Genomic DNA, 21,858 nt, shown 5'->3' with positions numbered 1-21,858 from the left:
ATGTATACTCTATTCTTATAATGAAGTAAGCTACAGAAGAGAAAATTTTATTAAGAAAATCATAAAGTAGAAAAAAATTTACAGTGCTATACTGTACTTATTGATACTGTAAGTTTATGTTGTCTGTTTACAAGATGAATCTTCTTGTCAGCACCTACATCAATATTGTCTTATATGATACAAAACACTGTAGATGTTATCCAAATAACTAACACTATTACCCAAAAACTGGGTTCACCTCTTGGTGGGTGTTGAGCCAAAAGACACAACCAAGCCAAAGAGCAGGAGAAGAAAGGACTTAAGCAAGTAAGGAGAACACTGGGGATCTTTCCCAAAGAAGTGTCTCCGCTTAAGCTAAAGGTACATGCATATTTATGTAGGGGCTTGAGCAGAGGAGAATTCAGCATAGAATTGGGCAGAGGTCGACAGGGTCCAAGCTTTAGTTGATTGAAGTCACAAGAGTCAGAAAAGGTCAACATCATCATCCTTTAGGTTCTGGTTGATCTGGTGATTGAGTGCTTCAGGCTCATCTTTACCACTGAAATAGAACTGGGAGTCTTTACAGCTGATTTGCTATCTTTGCTATTGTTACTTCTCTTGCCTGGTAACAGTCATTTGTTCCTGCTTCTTTTGTTCCCTTAAGATTATTAATTACTGAGATCTGTTCGAGGACAAGCACTGTGGCCAGGCTTAGATCACAAAATGACTTAGGCCAAAAGTGGCTTCTCTTTGTCAAGAAAGCCATGCCTGGATCTCTTTCTCTGGGGACCCTCTACCCAATCTGCTTACAAAGTCCCCCCTTGAGATATTTCACTCTTCAATCCTGAGGCATACTGGACTGAAGGTAAATCTTCTGTAATTGCTTCCTGCTGAGAATGGATGTTTTAGTCTCCCTAGTTAGAGGAGTGAAACTCTCTTGCTGCTAGAGCTAGGTAAGTTTTGGGGTCCACCACAGTAGTATCTGAACCTTGCTTGAATAGCATTATTCTAGCAGGCGTAGAAGAGGCACAGTGGGAGAGACAGTTAACAGCAACTTTGCAACATCATTAGCACAGACTTGAGGCAAGGGCTTCCCTGGTGGCGCAGTGGTTGGGAGTCCGCCTGCCGATGCAGGGGACACAGGTTCGTGCCCCGGTCCGGGAGGATCCCACATGCCGCGGAGCGGCTGGGCCCGTGAGCCATGGCCGCTGCGCCTGCGCATCCGGAGCCTGTGCTCCGCAACGGGAGAGGCCACAACAGTGAGAGGCCCGCGTACCGCAAAAAAAAAAAAAAAAAAAATCACATGAAACCAGACTTGAGCCAAGAGCCCCCTAAACCAAACCATTTTTCTAATATTTTCCCTAAACTGGGAAGGGGATCATTCAGAGAGGAGATTTGATTTTTCATGTGCATCATAAGGTGAGTTATATTAGAAGACTCATCAGGTATTAAAAACAGCATTTGGTATATATTATATCATAAGTTCCTCTTTGAGAGGCTGTTAAAATATCAAGGGCCATGCAGTTTTGTAAGACTGCTTTTTCATCATAGAAACTTCTGACTTCATGAGACTGACAGCCTGATTACTGTTGTTAAGGCTTGCTGTGTAAATTTTGTTAAAGCCTCTATGTGAGTGATGATGATGTCCTCCCTGTTTGATTTCTTTCTTTCTATTTTTTTTTTTTTCTTTTTTTGGCCACACCATGCAGCTTGCAGGATCTTAGTTCCCTGACCAGGGATTGAACCTTAGGCCCACTGCAGTGAAAGCTGAAAGCACCAAGTCCTAACCACTGGACCACTGGGGAATTCCTCTCTATGTTTGATTTCTAAAAGCATTCCTCTCCTCAAAGGCCAAAGCAGATGTACAATGCATGTTCTATAGGCCACAAAACAGGTCATTCTGGTCAGTAAAGTTTAAGTTAAACCATGTATAAGCCAGCATGACTTCCCCATATCTCAATATGAAGATTTTTTTTCATCATTTCCCCTCTTGATTGAAAGTCTTTCAATAGACAAAAATATTTGTCCCTTGATAGAAGGGTGGTTGCTGCCTGCCCTGGGTTCATCATATCCCTTTGTGCTAAGCCTCCTTTTGGTTAATATATAGATATTCTTCTAGTTATCCACATTGGGGGAAGTTAATCAATATTGTAAACAGGCTCAGAGGTATGTTAATGGGGAAACATTTTGTAGGTTATATATACATTTATCCATTATACGAAATTGTAACACAAACATTGTACATGTGCTTATAGCAGTAGACTTAAAGCAAGCAGTGATACATGTCATGAGTAGTTACACTGTGTGATAACTTCACTAGATAATTTTCTTTTCCTCCTGAACATCAGGGCAAACATATGGCTAACACAATAACATTCAATTTTGATAGGGCCTTGACATGGGGCATCTGATCTTCTTCTAAAGATACATTGTTGTGATAAGCTTCAGAGACAAACTTAGAGTGTCTTTTTAGCAATTCATTTAAAATTTACAATTATGTAATGTAACAATAAGTAGCTATCTGGGAGGTGAGTCTCAGGCAGTAAATACAGACCTCAATTAACAAAACTTGACTTTAGTATCCACTGAAACATAATTTTTCTCTAAAATTACCCTCATTTTTAGCAAATATAGCCAAATTAAGACTAATTTGTTTGCAAAATAAGTCTGATTGATTACTTAGGCTCTTTTAAGTTGGCTTAGCTGGAGCTTTTCTCAACTGAACTTTGAAAAGTCTCTTAAAGCCAGGAAAGCCATGCCATGGGCCTGTCACAGATTTCACCTGAATTATCTATAGATTTGAGTGAATTCCACCCTTTTCAAGGTCCCCAAAATACCTTGAGGTTCCTGTACCTTTTAGGTGGTGGCCTTCTTTATTTACCTGATAAAGCTGCTGGGAACTTAAGAATTTCTAATTTTTGGAGGGATCAGGTAGAAAAAAAAAAGACAAATGTTCCTGTTTTACTTCCAAAGGTATAATTTACCAAATTGCTGTTAGTCATAATTAGCTTGAGCGGAAGGGTTTCTTTATATCTAGAAAACACAGATTAAAGCCAGTAACATTTTAGACAAAAAAACATAAAAATTATAACCATATTACTTCACTCAATAGCTAATCCTTTTTGTTAACAGTTTTATGAAGCCATCAGGTTTTCATTAAGATTCTTTCATTTCTTACCCAGTTCAATGGTATAATCAGAAATTTATCAGAGACCTGTACTTATTAAAACATCCTTCCTAAGAATCTTCTTGAAGATGAAGCACTTTTGCAAAACATCAGAGTGTAACAATAACTGTCTGTAAATGACAAAAGACATTAAAAGGCGTGATTAACACCTGATTACAATGTAATTGACAAAGAATGTTGGTTACTGCTGTGACATACAGCATTTTAAGATAATACCTAGAATTGACAGATAACATTATATACCAGAACATATCCAAATTTTAGAAATTTCATATAATTTCTAGAGTGCCTATATTAATAATATATTAATAACATTTATCCCTACAGTATAACCTGAGAAAGCTTATCACTCATTTGACAATGCTTCCCATGTAATTTAACATACCAAATAATCCTAGTTAATTTAATATATCTCTCTGAGGTACTTCAGGGGTCCTCTGAAGCATCATAGTTAGCTGGAGGTCAAAAGAACTTCAGTTAGAATTTGATATTTGGGGGACTTCCCTGGTGGTCCACTGGTTAAGACTCTGAACTTCCACTGCAGCGGGCACAGGTTCAATCCCTGGTTGGGGAACTAAGATCCCACAAACCATGTGGCATGGCCAAAAATTTTTTTTAAAAATATGATATTTGGGAATTTTGTGAAAAATTTCAAAAGCGGGGGGTGGAGTCAAGATGGCATACTAGGAGGATGCAGAATTCGCATCTCCTCACAACTAGGGCACCTACCAGGCACCAGTGGGGGACCATAGACACCTAAGAGGACAGGAGGAACCCCCAGCGACAGGGTAGTATGTGGGGCGTGAGGGGAGTGAAGGCGGGGGGGTGGGGGAAGTGGAGGTGGGATGGGACTGGCGCCTCTGAGGGGCGGCTGGGGGAGGGGAAGGGATCCCACGCCCAAAGGGGGAAATTGGGGGACCACTGGGAGGGCAGAGGATCAAAAGGGAGCGTGGCCACACTTCCCCTGCCCACTTGGGCCCCCAGGAGCCTGCTGAGATCTGGGGCCTGATCCTCTGCCCACCGAGGCCCCCTCCAGCCACGGGTCCTGAGGGAGTGGGAGGGAGGAAAGGGGAAACAAAAGTAAAGGCCGGACCTCCGGGACCGGCACCCCTGAGGGGCAGCTGGGGGATGGGAGGAATTCCTACAGCCAGTGGGACCCACCCACAGTTAGGGGTCCAGCAGCAATGAGGGAGACCCTGGGGGAGACAATGGGGGAGGGGTGCAAAGGACAGGAAGGGAACGTGGCCAGTGCTTTCCCTGTCCACTTAGGCACCATGGGCTCCCAGGCCTAATGCTCTGCCCTCGGAGCCTCCCTCCTGCTGCACAAAGTCCAAGCCCCGCCCCTACACCCCCAACACAGGGCCCCACCTCTACACTCAGAGACATATGTGCACTCCAGCTGCGCTGGGCCTGAACCCCACACACACACCCTCACACAGGGCCCTACCGCCAAACTCCAGAACCCCACACTCCAGAGGCCCTCCTTTCCATGTGCTGCCTCTCCCCTTCTGCACAGGCCCTAAGCAGAGGCCCCGCCCCACATTCAAATGTGACACCCCCCCCCCCCCCCCCCCCCCCCGCCACCCACCTAGGTCCCGCGGCCTCACCCTAAATCCCACCCCTGCCTAAGTTCCACCCCCCACCCCACCCCCACCTAAACTCCACCCCCATAGCCAAGGCTTTTTTTTTTTTCTTTTCTTTTTTCCTCTTTTAGATTGGGTTTTGTTTTACCTTGTTGATTCATTGTTGTTGATTCTTTTACATTTTTATTTTTCCTAATCTTTTATTTTTCTAATTTTATTTTATTCTTTATACTTTATTAGTGATCTCTCCTTTTGGCTTGTTCTCCGCCTTCCCCCTTTTTTGTTTTCTTTTTTCTGTTGTGGTTTTATTTTACCTTGTTGCAGTTGTTTCAATTATAGTTTTATTTTTCCTAATTATTTTTTATCTTTCTAATTTTTTGCTTTTTATTCTTTGATATTGTACTGCTCCTTTTTTTCTTTCTTCCTTTTTTTTAAATCGTGCCATGAAGCTTGTGGGATCTTGGTTCCCAAGCTGGAGGTCGGGATTGTCTGACAACCCCTCAGGGTCCAAGCTAACATGGCCAGACTGTCACCCAAAAACTGGGTTTGCCTCTTGGATGGTGTCAGGTCAAAAGACACAACAAAACCGAAGACCAGGAGAAGGAAGGATTTATTACTTTGGAGCAAGGAGAACACTGAGGATCTTTCCCAAAGCAGTATCTTCCTGAACAGCAAAATTAGGAAATTTTTTTTTTTTTTTGTGATATGCGGGCCTCTCACTGTTGTGGCCTCTCCTGTTGCGGAGCTCCGGGCGCGCAGGCTCAGCGGCCATGGCTCACGGGCCCAGCCGCTCCGCGGCATGTGGGATCTTCCCGGACCGGGGCACGAACCCGTGTTCCTGCATCGGCAGGCGGATTCTCAACAACTGCGCCACCAGGGAAGCCCAGGAAATTTTTAAGCTAAGCATACATGCATATTAATGAATGGGCTTAGGTGGTCGGTAGAGTCCAAGCTTTAGTTGATTGAAGTCATGAGGGTCAGAAAAAGTCAACACTATCATCCTTTAGATTCCAGTTGATCTGGTGGTTGAGCACCTGAGGGAGGGATTTAAATTTTGCAAAATAGCTCAAGATGGTGCTTCAGGCTAGTCTTTACCATTGAAATAGAACTGGGAGTCTTTACAATTTGTTATCTTTGCTATTGTTACTTCTCTTGCCTAAGTTTGTCCTTTTGTTCTCTTAAGATCATTATTACTGAGACCTGTTTGAGGACAAGTACTGTTGCCAGGATCAGATAACAAAATGGCTTAGGCCAAAAATGGCTTCTCTTATGTCAAGAAAGCCATGCCTGGTTCTCTTTCTCCAGGGATCCCCTACCCTATCTGCTTACTGGACAAGATTAACTGTACAGTCCTTGAGTCATTCCTCCTCCCCTGTTGAGATGGGGACAGAAGCTGATTTGTTGGGTGAATGCCACTCACTTCTTCAAAGGGACCCTCCAGATCAAGATGTCTGGAGTAGCCTCTGAGTCTGATAAGTGAGTTGAGGTGCATGGACCTGACAACTCAGGCATCAAGAGGGATTCTCCTATGCCCTTGCTTGCAGGTCCCCAGCAACATAGAGCTGGGAGAACCCAAAGGGACTAGGCAAGATGTCCTTTCGTGGTCTCCAAAATTTTTACCAAAAAACTGTGTTGGCCTCTTGGTGGGTGTCAAGCCAACAGATACAACCAAGCCCAAGATCAAGAGAAGGAAGGATTTGTTACTTGCAGCAAGTAAGGAGAACACTGGGGATCTTTCCCAAAGCAGTGTCTCCCTGAACAGCAAATTTGGCAAAGTTTTTTGTTGTTGTTGTTGTTTGTTTTAATATTTATTTATTTATTTATTTATTTTGGCTGTTTCGGGTCTTAGTTGCAGCATGCGGGATCTTTCATTGCAGCGTGCAGGCTCCTTGTTGAGGTATGTGGGCTTCTCTCTAGTTGTGGTTCTAGAGCATGCAGGCTTAGTTGCCCTGCAGCATATGGGAATCTTAGTTCCCTGACCAAGGATCAAACCTGCATCCCCTGCATTGGAAGGCAGATTCTTAACCACTGGACCACCAGGAAAGTCCCAAAATTGGTGACGTTTTAAGCTGAGGGTACATGCATATTCATTCATGAAGGGGCTTGAGCAGAGGAGAATTCAGCATACAGTTGGGGATTGACAGAGTCCAAGCTTTAGTTGATTGAAGTCACCAGGGTCAGAAAAGGTCAACAGCATCATCCCTTAGTTTCCAGTTGATCTGGTGGTTGAGTGCTCCAGGGGGGTTTAAATTCTACAAAACAGCCCAAGAAAGTGCTTCAGGCTAATCTTTACCATTGGAGCAGAACTGGGAATCTATACAACTGATATATTACCTTTGCTATTGTTACTTCTCTTGCCTGATAACAGTCATTTGATCCTGCATTCTTTTGTTCCCTTAAGATCATTAATTACTGAGACCAGATCAAGGACAAGCATTGTGTCCAGGCTTAGAGCACAAAATGGCTTAGGCCAAAAATGGCTTCTCTTATGTCAAGAGGAGCCATGCTTGGCTGTCTTTCTCCCGGGACCCCCTACCCTATCTGCTTACAACACTAGACATCAAAAATGAAAAGATAATATGAAAAAGAAATTCATATTTATTTACAGATAAAATGATTCATGCATTGATAACAAAGAAGGAGCAATATGATTGTTTTATGGTAGCCTAGTGTAATTGATACTATTGCTTCACTGTAACTTAGCATATACCCACATGAATGGTTATACCATTTTTATGGCATACAGTATTACAGTCATATTCATACTACAGTATTAGAAACATTGTTATATATTTTTTAAAAACCACGTACCTGTGATGATAGGCAGATATTCAGTTACTCCATTTACGAGAGAGAGACAGAGAGACAGAGAGAGAGGGAGGGAGAGAGAGGCATATTATATGGTCATGTAATTCTTTGAAAGCAAAGTTATAAAACAGTAAGAAAACTAACATATTAATTTCATATTAAATATCACTCATCTCATGCTTATGTAAGGATAGGCTATCTACTTCAAGTCTTGCACAGGATGTTCTATATGTATATTTTGGGGTATTTATTGAAAAAAAAATCTGCATGTAAGTGGACCCATGCAGTTCAAGCCCATGTTGTTCAAGGGTCAACTGTAGAAAACACACACTAATTTACCAACATGACTTAATCCTTCTTTGATGACTCAGAAGGCCCTCCAGGATCACACATTTCTTCAGGCTTATTATTATGTGTTTTGTCTCTGGGGATGTTTAATATAGGCCAAGTGACGAAAGCAGAATTCTGTAATGACTGGAAGACAGAACTGATGTCCCCTGACTCATTCCAATTCTAAGTCTATGTGCATGTGTCTCAAAGTCAAATATAGAAGTGATCCCATTTATTACTACCTAAAAGAAACACCACATCACAGTGCAATTGTTTATGAAAATAGGTTACAAATAAAGAGTGTTAACCAGCTTCTGATTATAAACCTTAACCAGGGCAAGGAATGTATCTTAGAGATTTTTGAAAAGGTAGGCTATCATTAATTTGTACCATTAATATGTTATTACCAGGGGCCGCCCCTGCCTCCGTCGGCCGGGGTGCTCTAGATGCTGCGTGGAGACCCCCTGCGCCCCTGCGAACATGGTGCTGCGAGCATGCGGGCCGCGGTCTGCAGCCTGCGCACCATCTCTGCGCCCAACTCGCCCTGCTCGCCTCTGCCTTGGGTACTGCGGGCGGGCGCCCTTCGGGCGCTGCGCACCGGCCCCAATCTGCTGTCGGTGCGTAAATTCACAAACATGAATGGGTAACAACAGAAAACAGTGTTGGAATAGTGCGAATCATCAATTTTGCACAGGAAGCTTTGGGAGATGTTGTTTACTGTAGTCTGCCTGAAGTTGGAACAAAATTGAACAAACAAGGAATTTGGTGCTTTGGAAATTGTGAAAGCTTCTAGTGAACTCTATTCCCTTATCAGGAGAAGTAACTAAAATTAATGAAGCTCTAGCAGAAAATCCAGGACTTGTCAACAGATCTTGTTATGAAGATGGTTGGCTGATCAAGATGACACTCAGTAACTCTTCAGAACTAGATGAACTAATGAGTGAAGAAGCATATGAGAAATACATAAAATGTATTGAGGAGTGAAAATGGAACCTCTAAATATACTAGTTTGAAACAAACAAAAAATATGTTATTACCATTATTTTATTAAAGCCTAATCATCAGATTATAATCTACTAATTAATGCAAACGTATTTATCATTATATGCCTGATATATGCCAAGCCCTGTATTAGTCATAAGGGATACATGTAAATATAATTCATGCCCTCAAGAAATTTAAGTAATTCACCTTTAAAACCATTTTATTGTGCAGATCATTTTACAGAACTTTAGATGTCACTGTAAGAAATTAGCCTGGGTGTGATGGGACTGTCTAACACATCTTATAACTGACTCAAAATATAGAATAATAGAAAAGGAAGAACGCAAATGTTAGCTTAATTACTTAACATTTGCTTTTTTTTCTGAAAAACACAGCATCCAGAATGTTCCTTTAAGGATCTAGTCTTTTGCACTTTCAGAATTCTGGGTGCATTTGCTTCTGCACATAAAATGATTTTCATTTCAGTTAGTACAATATCTGCCAGTCCCCCAGGACTTGAGGGTAAAGCCCCAGGCGGGAAGGGAACAGCCATCACATTGCCCCTACCCCTTGGCTGGCCTTTCTATAGGTGTGATGGTGACAGAGGCAGCATGAGGGAGCCCTGCCCTGGGAGTCAGGAGAAACCAGGAGGCAGAGACAGGTGCTGTCAGTCCAGTGTGTCAGGCACTCTGCTAACGGATGCTGCCTTGCTTCTGGACAGCTTCTTGTAAACAGGCTGACTCTCATCGTGACAGGAGGACTTTACAGCTTAGCTCTTCATGTCTAAAACTAAGGGTTTAGGTTACATCAGAGTTTCCCAAATTATATTCCTCAAAACACAGGTCCCATAAGACATTTCTTCAAAAAGCAGCCTGGGGCAGCAGTGTAGGAAAAGCTGCCCACCACACCCAGTGGTGGAGAGTCACAAGGCACAGCTGCATATGAAGGGTTCTGAGAAGCTGTACCTTCAAAACACTTTGATAGCAGCATTTCTCAAACGAGTTTGACCATGAAACCCTCTCTTCTAGTTTCACCTACTAACGTCTGCTGATTCACTTAGTATCCTGAGGTACAAACTTTGGAAACATTAGAATAAATGATCTCTTAAACGCATTGATTTTATAGCATCTTAAAACAGAAAATAGTCTTAGAAATCAGAGGGCCATGAGGTTAAGATCTCATAGCTAGTCAATGGCCGAACTAGGTCCCTTTCAGTTGCCAATTTTTCACATTCTATGTGCTAACAATCTCAGTGAATGAAATTTTACTGTGAGGAAGTTTAGAAAAAGCATCAGCAATTGAAATCTACAGATAATCTTAAAGCTCCAGGGTTTCCACTTTTGGTAAAACTCTGTTGTTTAAAGTTACTCCTGATGAAGCAAAACTAATGGTGTGTGTCCATAGGCTGGTGGAGATGCTACTGAGCAGAGAATTATCCACAATTCAAGAAGCTAATGAGAATGGGGGAAGGAGAAACAAATGGCACCGAGTCCAAAGCCAAGGTAATTAGCTCCTGGGTGACTAAGAGTAAATTACCTTTCTTTTTGATACTGAGCTCAAGGAGATCCTTGGCTTTTTTTTTTTTTTTTTTTTTTTTTTTTTTTTTTTTTTTAAGTACTGAGTCATATATTCCTTTGGTGTCAGAACTAAGAAAAGAGAACCGATGCTTGCTACACTGACCTCAATGTCCTGTGCTCTGGATAGTGTCTCCTTAATGCCAACTCAGAAAAGCCTCACACATCACTTCACAATGGTCTTTGCCTCTACTTAAAAGGACAAAGATAATTTTAGGCTTCAATTTCTTTTCATGCCATTTGCTTGAAAAGAATTCTTTAAGTTGGTGGCTAAGTAAACAACAGTATTCTCCTAGCAGTGAATTGGCTGTCCCACAATCTCAACTGTAGTATAGCCTAACCCCAAAGTAATTAAAGAACCAAGCGATTTGCATTCTTTTTCTATAAAACTACTCTTGAGTAGCAGATGGCAGACACAAATGATTCGCTCTAGAGACATATGGAAACCTCTCTGTTTCGTAAAAGCCTCAATGAATATTAAATGCTGAGTGATGTCACTCACTGCAGAAATAAAATGTTGTGATAATCCCCCAAACAGGCCTAATTAGGCCATACAGCTACTTGAGTTTCAGAAAGTAATAGGAGGGAAATTACTATGTGATTGGGATTTCATTAACAGTTCTTCTTAATCTGAATATTCATCCTGACCCCAAAGAATTACCTATTCAGCCTTATTTCTTCAGCATTCTATTAGATTGTACCATAATTTATAATTGTAAATCTTAAAAATGAGTAATCAAAGAGATCTGCTTGGTTTCATGTTAACTCTTCAGTTCTGCCTGAACAGCAAGAGCAAAAATTTCAAGAGAGATAGGGTGTTTTATCACAGGTTTGGGAGCATTCAACGTGCTCCCTGATATACTCCGTTTTATAATCCCTTGCTGCTGTTAAATTGGTGGTGGTAGCGAAATCTGTGTTCAAGGTTATTCAGGAAATGATTATCCATATTAAGCAGGAATTGGAGGCAGGAATCTGAATATGGCTCAAAATACAAAGGAGAATTTCATTTTTCCCTTCATCCTGTAGATTGGCAATCCAATAAGTTGTTGGCAACCCAGTAACTTGTTCTCGTCACAGAAAGGACTGAAACTTTGCACTCCTTGGAAAGAGAGAAGTACTGATAACTGAGTCATAGGGTGAACTGAATGCTTTTTAGAATAAGGAACTAGGTGTCTTGGGCTCCTTTCCAGTCCCACACTCTGCCTGGCCTCCAAGGCCTCCTAGACCTGTTGATGAATCTCCTCAATTCACTAGGGTGTTTAGTTGGCCTTGGAGACCAAAGTCTTTAAGACCAGAACCCCTAAGGCAGATCTCAGGACACCTGTTAGGAGCTTGGGTTCAAGAGCCAAAGGATTTTATAGACAGAAATGGATTCTGTAGTCCAGCCCTTTTATTTTACAAATAAGGAAACTGAGGCACAAAAGGGTTGTTGTCCTTCTTTTAGGTCACAGAGCTAGTTAGGGGCAGAGCTAGGAACAGAACCCAGGTCACCTGGTGCTTTGTCCAATCTTCCTTCCATTACAAAATCCCAGGACAGGCTTGTCAGGGCCTGATAGAGAATTTAGAAAGTTCAAGGCTATCAAAGTGTTTAACCTTAGCTGATTGCTGAAGTGGTGCAGAAAAGGGACCAGGTGTCCAAGTGCCTGTGTTAATTCTAGCTTTGGACCACCCATCCCCTCCTCAAGGAAACAATATTTCTCTCTTGCCTCTTCTTTCCAGTTCAACGTCACTCCATCTGTTTGAGAGAAAGACAAGTCAGAATTTTCCTGGATTCAGCCCCATGACCTCTCCAGAAATTCCAACATAACTGAACACGCTATGAATATCTATATGCATTTGACACTGAAACAGGTAGTAGTTTTCATTGGTTGCTTCTACAGCCTTGTTGCCTCCTGTCTTCTCTATTTCTAACAGGACCCTGTGATTTAGGGTGAGTTTGACCCCATATTCAGCTCGAATGACTTAAGCCAGTTGGCTTACGCCATTCTCTTGGACCCTAGGATTGGTTCATGGAAGGGTAGTCAGGGCCCATGGAACTGAATTCTATGGTATTTGAACTTCTGAGAAAGAGGATTCTTTACATTCTGCTCTCTTTGAGTCTAGGAGTCCCAGGAGTTTCAGAACGACATTTTATAACCACATGAGGCTGGTCTGTTGAAATCAGTGTTACTTTGAGGAAGCATTGCTAAGAAACCAAGAATGGGAATGTCATCTGAGCTGCTGGATCACTCACCTGTAGCTAGCTCTAGATCTGATTATTTTAGTATATGATTAAGTAAATATTTTTATTATTTAAGCCATTTAGTATTCTATTACTTACTGTCACATGTATCTCAATACCTCTTACAATGCTGATTATGAGTTTCATAACATCTTGACTGTGCCATTGGATCAAAGTCCATTTTAAAGTTGGTTTCAAAAGGTTTTTTTTTTTTTTTTTTTCGTGGTACGCAGGCCTCCCACTGCTGTGGCCTCTCCCGCCACGGAGCACAGGCTCTGGACACGCAGGCCCAGCGGCCATGGCTCACGGGCCCAGCCGCTCTGCGGCATGTGGGATCTTCCTGGACCAGGGCACGAACTCGTGTCCCCTGCATCGGCAGGTGGACTCTCAACCACTGTGCCACCAGGGAAGCCTCAGAAGGCTTTCTTTAATCACTCATTCTAACAAGAAACTCTACCCAAAGCGCATAGTACTTACTGTGTATGTGCCTTATTTGACACAAAATCCTACATAGCAATGCCCAGGCTAATGAAATGAATGAATTTCACTAACATATTTTATTGTCAAAAACTTTATTATTAGAGAAATAAATAATACAAGTGTATTAGAATAGATTCCTTCCAATCCACCCTATATTAAATTTCATGTAGCCATTTTTTGGTATTATCATGTCATTTTTATTTAATTTTTACGTTCAGTGGAGATATGCAAAATATTTAACAATCAGTTTGGCATAAGCACTTGACCAATCAGATTGGATGTCTGACCAATCCAAATTAAAAGCCAACCAATCAGAACAGACACCTGACCCATCAGAAAAGATGAAGTGTGTGTCTGCCAGATATCTGCCTCCCATTTATCATTGAATTTTTTGCTTGTGGGATCTCCCCTCAGTTACCTGGGAAGCAAACTGAGGGCAGAGACCACATGATAGATACCTTTGTATCCTCCAGGTAGGCCTTGCTGAGCTGGTTTCACAGTGTAAGCTTGTTTGAATAGACATTATTCAACCAGTGATTGCTCCATCAGTGGGTGGAAAGAGTACAGTGTGTCCCTCTCTGATGAAGATAATTGTAGAATTATCCCACTGGATTATCACTAAACAAATAGCATGGTTTGGGATGACAGACAGTTGATAAGAGAAATTGGTATTTTTGAGGAGTTATCATTCAATATGATCTTGACAAGCTAGAGAAATATATAGTCACACTGATTTTTTAAACACAACAATAAATAGTATACTTACAAAATGAATAACATATAAATACAAGGTAAAGTACAACCAGAAAGGTATTGGTGAGGCTAAAAATACCTAGGTCTTATAGCAAATAATAAACTGAAGGTGTCCCAGATGTTTTATAAATACCTAGACTGGGGACTTCCCTGGTGGTCCAATGGTTAAGACTCTGCGCTTCCATTGCAGCGGGCACAGGTTCTGTCCCTGGTCAGGGAACTAAGATCCTGCATGCCATGCGGTGTGGCAAAAAAACCCACAAACACCTAGACGTCTGGCATGATAGTCAGATGTTAATTCATTCATTCAACAACTGAGTACCTACTATGTGTAAGGCATCATTCTAGGCATGCTGGCGACACAGTGAGAAATCAGCAATGTCCCTTTCCTCAAAAGGCTTCCCTGGTGGTGCAGTGGTTGGGAGTCCGCCTGCCGATGCAGGGGACACGGGTTCGTGCCCCGGGCCGGGAGGGTCCCGCATGCCGCGGAGCGGCTGGGTCCGTGAGCCATGGCCGCTGAGCCTGCGCGTCCGGAGCCTGTGCTCCGTGGCCGTGAGAGGCCCGCGTACCGCAAAAAAAAAGGGCTCAAGGTTTAAGGGAGAAGACAAAGAAGTACACAAACTTTAGATAACAGAGAGAGAACTTATTCGATGACTGAGTCATCAGTCATTGAAAATAATCACCATGAAGGACATCTCTGTAGCCCACTGGGACAGCTGTGCTCAACAGATGGCAGAGGACCAGAACTCAAGGGTGGTTGGACAGAAGCATCAGCACTCATGGGTACAGACTGACAACCAGAGGTTTCTTTGTCCCTAATTTTTTAGGACCATGTAAGCACCTGGATTCTTGTAGGATACAGTTAAGGGGAGGAAAAGTCCCAATAACGTTTGGTACCAGTTTTGCCAGCCCTTGACAAGTAGGGGTCTCAGCCAAGTTTAATTTCACTTAAGCAATTAAGAAAGGTGACATTTCTCGCATTCAAGTGTCATGGAACAGTTTAAACCAGTTAAGGAATGCTTGAATTAATTTGAAAATTTGCCTAGAGAACACACAGACCCTCATGAATGTGTTTGTAGATTCTTGGGGGTTAAAGACCCCCAGGATGAATAAACTACTGTAAGAAGTGAATAATGGCTCTTGGAATTGTGCAGCATGGCAGTCCTGCTTGCTACCATGAGGAAAGCCAGACTGAGGACAAAGTAACCATATAGAGGAGGGCAGCAACAAGAGAATACAGGAAAATGAACTACATTCTGATCAACCAGCCTGAAGACCTCACATCAGTGAGACCTCCTTTCATCATCATCACCCCACCTTCCTAGAAAATTCACGGGTAGGAACTCAGTTTGACCTAGCCTGGCCATATGCCCACCTCTGTGGCTGAAGGAATAAAGTACCATGATTCACAGCCACCAGAGGGGGAGGAGCGGCTGCCCAAAAGCAGGACGAAAAGAGTACTGGCCTGACAAAAACCACAGAGGGTAAATTCCTTGGACAGCTAGATTCCTGTTAAGTCAAGCTGCCATGTACATGTTAAACTTATCAAAGGCTTCAATAAACATTTACAGAATCAAATTGAAAGTGCTGGTCTGCCTAGTATCTGCAGTGACATAGCATTTTAAGGGTGGGTTTGGGCAACTGACAAAAAAGTATTGATGTGGTTTTCTCAGAACATAGTAACGTGCCACTTGTAGAAAGAAAAGAAAGTGGCAGCCAGCAACCTGTTATCTGTGGGACCCTTAGGTCTACAAATACACTTATTGTCCAGTCTTTTGAGCAAAGTGCCTTGATTCGATAGTAGTTACTACCACCCAAATCTGATCTCTAAGTAACATGTTGTTATACAAAATATGAAAATTCATAATTCACAAAAGGAAAAAAATTGGATTCTTCTTGAAGTAGTGTCGGTATATCAAAATGCTTGAATGGTTCAACAGTGGTATACAGACTTATCAGCTAGAAAGTCCCAAATGTTTTACACACTTGCTAATAGAGAAAAGCCAGGGAAGTGAAAACAAGACAAAAAAATTTTTAATTCCCATCAATTAACAAAATTCCCCTAAGGAAACTTAGGGACTTTAAAATTCCTAACCCTAGCTTCTCTTATGAACTTAAGTTCTTTGCCACGTCAGTGTGTTCTTATTCATACAGAGAGAGAATGCCAATAGTTGCATGCAGGTAGTGGAACTAAAAGTTATTTTAATCAGTACACGTTTTACAGAAGAAAGAGGATTCCAGTGGTCTTTGAAGATTTTTTTCACTACTTTTCCAAATGAAGAGGAAGGTGCTGTTCACATTTGTTCAGCCCCGGCTGAGGCCAAGTTCACAGACTTGCCCAAGAACTGGCTGGGACAAGGAGGCTCAGCCTATGCCAGAGGATAGACCTCCCTCCTCATTAGGGGATAGAAACTGTGACTCTGACCTTCTTAGAGGTCTGTTCCCATCAAGTGGACTCTAGAAATTAGACATTAGATTAGCAGCAACCCTCTGGGTACTGTATGATTAAAAGTGTGAGTTAATGACACGTTTTATCTTTTTTTTTTTCACATAGAAGGTGAAAGCAGCTACTAGGCCCAACTGAATTTTCTCGTCTTTCTTGTCCCGCAACAAGAAGAATAATGGAAGATCACTGGCATTGAACATAAAGTCACAAGGCACACGAGATGTGTTTTAGAAAAACCTGCTGTCTTGTTCAACTAACTGTCCAAGTTTTCTCTTTAGTCTAGTAATGGTTGAGTCCACTGGTTCCCTTAATAACCTTCTCTAACCTTCCAAAAGGTGTTTCCTTAGACCTAAGAACCATAGACTGTGGTTCTCGTATATTTTGGCCTCAGGAACCCTTAATCCTCTTAAAAATTATTGAGGACTCTAAAAAGCTTTTGTTGGTATTTGACATGTTAGAAATTAGAAGAGAGAAGAGATGAGAGACAGAGAGCCCTGAATGGATAGAGCTTCTGGTCCCAGACCTCCTTAGCTATTCGCTTGCCCTTCTGCTTTACCTGAGCCATTAAATCCCCCTTTCGTGAGAGCGTGATCTGGTTGGGTTTCTGCCGATAGCAACTGAAAGAGGCCTGAATCATACATTCACAAAACAATAGTCTAAGACAAGAAATAAAGGATTAAATTGAGTATAACAGAATGCTGCTTTTCCCCCATTTGTTATCCACAAAAGTGAGAGCCTACAGAGTGTTGAAGAAGGTAACGATCACCACTAACATTTCTACGTTGCCTTAAGGATTTCAAAGTGCTTTCACCTTCAGTATTTCACTTAATTTTTCCTACAACCCTATGAAACAGCTTGTTTTATACCCATTTTACATTTGAAAAAACTGAGGTGCAGAAAGCCTATGTGCTGTTAAGCAGCTGAGCCAAGACAAAATCCAAATCTTATCCTCCAGATTCCCACGGTCATAGTTCCTGCCTCGCATGAATGCTTGCAGTTTTATAGGGCACAGGCCTGCAGCACAAGCCTTGAAAATGTCAATTCCCAGATTTTTGTCCATCTTCCTGCGGGAGGAGGTAAGCGGTCTGCATAGCAGATCCTCTAAAATACCCACTGTGTTTCGCTCTGCTCTGGAGGCGTGAAGAAGAGAACAGGAGCGGGGTTCAAGTGAGAACCGCAATCATTCTTTTCGAGCTCCGTAACTGACGGGCTGCGGGAGGGGGGCAGCAGCTGGAGGAGAAACCAGATAAGGCACCCTGCAGATAATCCACAGCCTGCGCCAGGGCAGCGGGAAGGAAAGAAAGCATTTCAGCTGCGGGTCGCGGTGCAAGAGATGCGGGATCGGCTGGACTCAGATTCCGAGGTCCTGGATTTGAAAGGCACCAGCACACAAAGAAACGACGAAGTTAAGTTCCGGTGGTAGGACACGCAGAGTTGGAAACCGGCCCTCCCTGCCTACCTCGAGTGGAAACGCCTAATCCCCGATTACCCAGCCCAGAGCGGCTCTTCTTTTATCCTTTGGGGCCGCGGGGACAGCCTGCCCCGGGCACGCCCGAAGCTCCTCAAAAGAACTACAAGCCCCACCAAACACTGGGGCGCGGGAGGTGATGACGAAGCCTCCGCGGATTGGCCATGCGGGGCGGGGCGCGCAGGCCTTCTCTGAGGGAAGGGGCGGGGCTAGGGGCGGGGCGAACGGCGGTGGCTCAGCGGGCACGCCCCCTCGCCCGCGGCCCCCTCCCCGCCTCTCCGCCGCTCCTCTCGCTCCGCGGTCAGAGGGCCGGAGCGAGAAGATGGCGAAGACGTATGATTATCTGTTCAAGCTGCTGCTGATCGGCGACTCGGGGGTGGGCAAGACCTGCCTCTTATTCCGCTTTTCCGAGGACGCCTTCAACACCACCTTCATCTCCACCATCGGTGAGGGAGGGGCCGCGGCCGGGGACAGGGAGTGAGAAATGGGGAGCGGGTGCGAGAGGGCCGGGAGAGAGCGGTGGGAGGGCTTGGGAGCCCCAGGGAAGGGACCCCGGGGACAGCAGGGCTGCGAGGGCAGTGGGAGAGGGTGAAGGCATGAGGGAGGGGGGCTGGTGGGGACGTGAGGCTGGGGGGGCGGGCGGCTGAAAGGAGGAACTTGGGGGCAAAGAAACGGGAGGAGGAACCAGAAGAACAAGGACTAGGGGTGTTGAGAGAAATGAGAGGGTTGGGGGTGTGACAGGGAGGGGTCTTAGAGGGACTGAGTGGGGGGGACACAGGAAATCTCATGGAGAGAGAGAAGGGAATAGTGGGTGCGAAATGGATTAAAAGACAGGAAAGAGGAAGGAAATGTGAAGGGGGAAATGAAGGGTTGGGGGAATGGGAATGGGAGGTCCGTGAAGTAAAGGACAGAGGACACAAGGGACAAGAGAAGTGAGAACCCGGGAATCCGGAAGGAGTTCGGAGGAATCAGTGATCAGGAGGTAAGGGATGAGGGGCACTGTCTGCAAGAAGTCTGGTCATAGATATCATGGGAGGGGGCAGAAGAAAATTGCAGGTAGAAGTTGAGTTCAGGGGGCCAGAGGATGGAATGAGGATACTTGATGGAGAAAGTTAAAAGGAGAGCTGGCTGTGAAATAGAAAGGAAAAAGGGAAGCAGAGAGGTTGAGCAGAGAAGAGAGAAGATGGGAAGGGGAGAGGAAATGGAAAGTAGGACTTTCTCCAGTAACTGGGAGTACTGGTTACCATTTTCTCTGTCTTTACTCCCTTTGGATCAAGTGCAGGAAAAAGAGCAAAAAGTGGCTAATAATGAGATACTGTCTATGGGGCATTAAATTGTTCTGAGAGTGTTAAGAGGTGTTAAGAGGATGAGTGACTTTGGTAATGGTGTGGTCAGGAAAACGTGGTTCATTCCTTTACTATCTCCTGTGCCACAGCACTTCTCAATTTTTAAAGTTCTTAGCCTTGAAGGTTTAATAGTTCTCAGTTGGGGGCTTGATCTTACATTCTGCCTGCCTCCCTGTATATTTTCCTTTGGTTTTAATTATTACTTGCTAAACGAATCACAACATGCAATATACCCCTCAGTTACTTTCAATTGATTCTGATTTTTCTGGTCTTAGCTGGGAGCTGTCCTTCCTACTTTTGGAAGACTCTGGTCAGGTAACAAGATCTTTAAGTTAACGTAAACCTGAAGAAGAGCAAATCAGAGCTGGTTTTAAGCTGCCTGTACAAGTGACCTTAACATCATTTCCCTTGTTAAATAGCTGCGGTTAATTAAGTAGCTTAAGAGTCGTAGCTCTTGGTTGTCTGGATAATGTCATGGCTTCTCATAGCGGCTCACTTAAGCATCTTTCAGATGGTTCTTACAGCATATTTCGCCATGAATTGCTGGGATTATTAGGGGGCTAGTGCTATGGTAATGAGTTATGTTTTAAGGATAATTTATCATTTATAAAAGAAGAATATTGGGGTATAGAGCACTCTTCAGCCAAGCACTAGGAAAGGCTGTGGTTTGTTTGTTCTGGCGTCTTTCATATGGATTGAGTGGTCTGAAACCTCTCGGGTGTTATGATGTCTGGGCTTAGGGAAGTTTGAGTTGCAAGTTCTTGGCAGTCATTCTTGAGTGGGACTTTTTCTCTTCGGAGGAAGCAGATTTTAAATGTCATATCTCAAGTATATTCCTAAGAGATTTGATGGGAGCTGTTGCAGCAACCAAAAGGCGTTAATTTTTGGTGCTGGTACTCATTTCAAAACCCCATAACCCTTTTTCATTGTTGAATGCACACTGCAGTCCAGATGGTAAACGACGGTTTCTAACAAGTCGAGTGGGTCGCCTTTTGTCCGTTCTATGAGTGACCCTCCCAGAAGTATTCCCCTGCATTGAAAGTGACTGAATCTCACTGATGCTCTTTCCATTAAGCTCCTTAAATGACTTTTGCTTGTTTGTAATAGTTTTATTAGTTTTCTCTTTTTTGGTCTTAATTTTTGTCCCACCTTTTCTGTGAGGGTGCCTGCTTCCTTTTACAATAGTAGCTTTGAAAAGTTACCTTTCATTCTGAAGGAGTACAATCTTTCTTCCGTGGATTTTTAAATTTTTTTTTTTTATTGATTGAAATTTGGTTTTGTGGAGGATTGCAGCTATTAAGGCAGGAAAACAAGTGTCCTGAAAGAGCTTAGACCTGGAGGTAGACGTTAAATGGGGTGAATCTCATGTGTGATGTTGGCCTTTGTATTTTCCGTGGGGTGGATGTGGTAAAGAGAGGCTCTGAGCTGTGTCTTCTGTTGACATGGAGGAGGGGAAATCCCATGCCTCTTATTTAGCCCCAGAGCTCTGACAGGAAGTGGTGGCCCACTGCCTTCAAACAGCACTGTACATACCTGCAACCTAATGCTTTGGAGTTGAAGTTAAGCTGGGAAAATAAGGTGAATGTTAACATCATTCTAGTGAAAAGTTCCACACACACCGATCACAAACATAGGCTTGGAGTGTGCACGTCTCTGGCAGCAATATCTACCCCCCTCCAGCCGTCACCCGTTTCCAGGTGATCTGAGGTTGCTGAGGGGAGAGTTGGTGGTCCATCTCCTCCCAGTCATAATTATTTCTTGAGACACCTCAGTGTGGAAGTTTCCAGGGCTTTTCTGACCGCCACATCATTGCTGACAAAACTTGATAAGGTCTACGTCCCAGGAATTGTCCATTCCTTAATGGACATTTCTTAATACATGGTGTGTGTGTGTGTGTGTGTTTGGGGAGATATGTATGGATGCCTGTTTCTTCCCATGGAGATACATTTATAGTCTTAATTTTGCTTTGTTAAAATTTAAGTAGTTTCGGGCTTCCCTGGTGGTGCAGTGGTTGTGAGTCCACCTGCCGATGCAGGGGACACAGGTGCATGCCCTGGTCCGAGAAGATCCCACATGCCGCGGAGTGGCTGGGCCTGTGAGCCATGGCCACTGGGCCTGCGCGTCCGGAGCCTGTGCTCCGCAACGGGAGAGGCCACAACAAAGAGAGGCCCGCGTACCGCAAAAAAAAAAAAAAAAAAAAAATTTAAGTAGTTTTAAAAAAGGACATCTGCCACCTCTAGACACTGTTTTAATAGGGTTTCTGCATTCATGAAAGGAAGGAGACAATTAGTCATTTTGATTACAGAAACAGTTGTCTCACAGATGCTTTCTTCTTTCATGTATCTAAGGTTCTGGTATCTTCTCTGATGTCCCAGCTCCCCTCATTTCCTTTCTGCTCTTGGGGGTTGTAGAGGGTACAATTTTTTCAACTGACTTGTTGGGACTCTTTTCGTATATCAGTCAGATAATATTTAACTTTTGAGTAGGGATGTTTTATCCATTTGAAGTTGTAGGCCCAGTGTCTAGGACCAACAACCAACTAGCATTTCAGTTCAAACGTTTAAGAACTGAAAAAAAAATTTTTGATTGACTCCCCAAGCCCCTTACATGATCGTTAATAACGATTAATTAAATGTATGTAAAATGTAGCATTGAGACAACTAGGAAACGGTAATACAGTAGTTCTGAATTATATTTCC

At 43.3% G+C, this 21,858-nt stretch overlaps 1 protein-coding gene, 1 long non-coding RNA gene and 1 pseudogene across 3 annotated transcripts in view; 2 read left to right on the top strand and 1 right to left on the bottom strand.

Moving 5' to 3' along the window:
- Positions 1-8,871, top strand: part of LOC131753010 (glycine cleavage system H protein, mitochondrial-like) — a 43,406-nt pseudogene extending 34,535 nt beyond the window's left edge.
- Positions 6,391-17,884, bottom strand: LOC131753028 (uncharacterized). 2 transcript variants are annotated; one of them, XR_010839794.1, is made up of 4 exons: positions 17,805-17,884; positions 17,460-17,711; positions 12,039-12,180; positions 6,391-7,001 (listed from the first exon to the last, which is right to left on the bottom strand). It is a non-coding gene; the product is annotated as an uncharacterized lncRNA (long non-coding RNA). The 2 variants fall into 2 exon arrangements; XR_010839793.1 differs by having other exon boundaries at positions 17,460-17,880.
- Positions 17,885-18,006: 122 nt separating this feature from the next.
- The window catches only part of RAB8B (RAB8B, member RAS oncogene family), a 67,420-nt gene continuing 63,568 nt past the window's right edge, over positions 18,007-21,858 (top strand). Inside the window, exon 1 of the mRNA XM_059057820.2 lies at positions 18,007-18,259. Coding sequence (XP_058913803.1) covers positions 18,136-18,259 — 124 coding nt within the window. The 5' untranslated portion in view covers positions 18,007-18,135. The remainder of the gene's footprint in view (positions 18,260-21,858) is intronic.

This window comes from Kogia breviceps, chromosome 3 (assembly GCF_026419965.1).
Source record: "Kogia breviceps isolate mKogBre1 chromosome 3, mKogBre1 haplotype 1, whole genome shotgun sequence".
In the NCBI taxonomy this organism is placed as follows: Eukaryota; Metazoa; Chordata; class Mammalia; order Artiodactyla; family Physeteridae; genus Kogia; species Kogia breviceps.
This window is presented reverse-complemented; position numbering and strand designations above follow the sequence as displayed.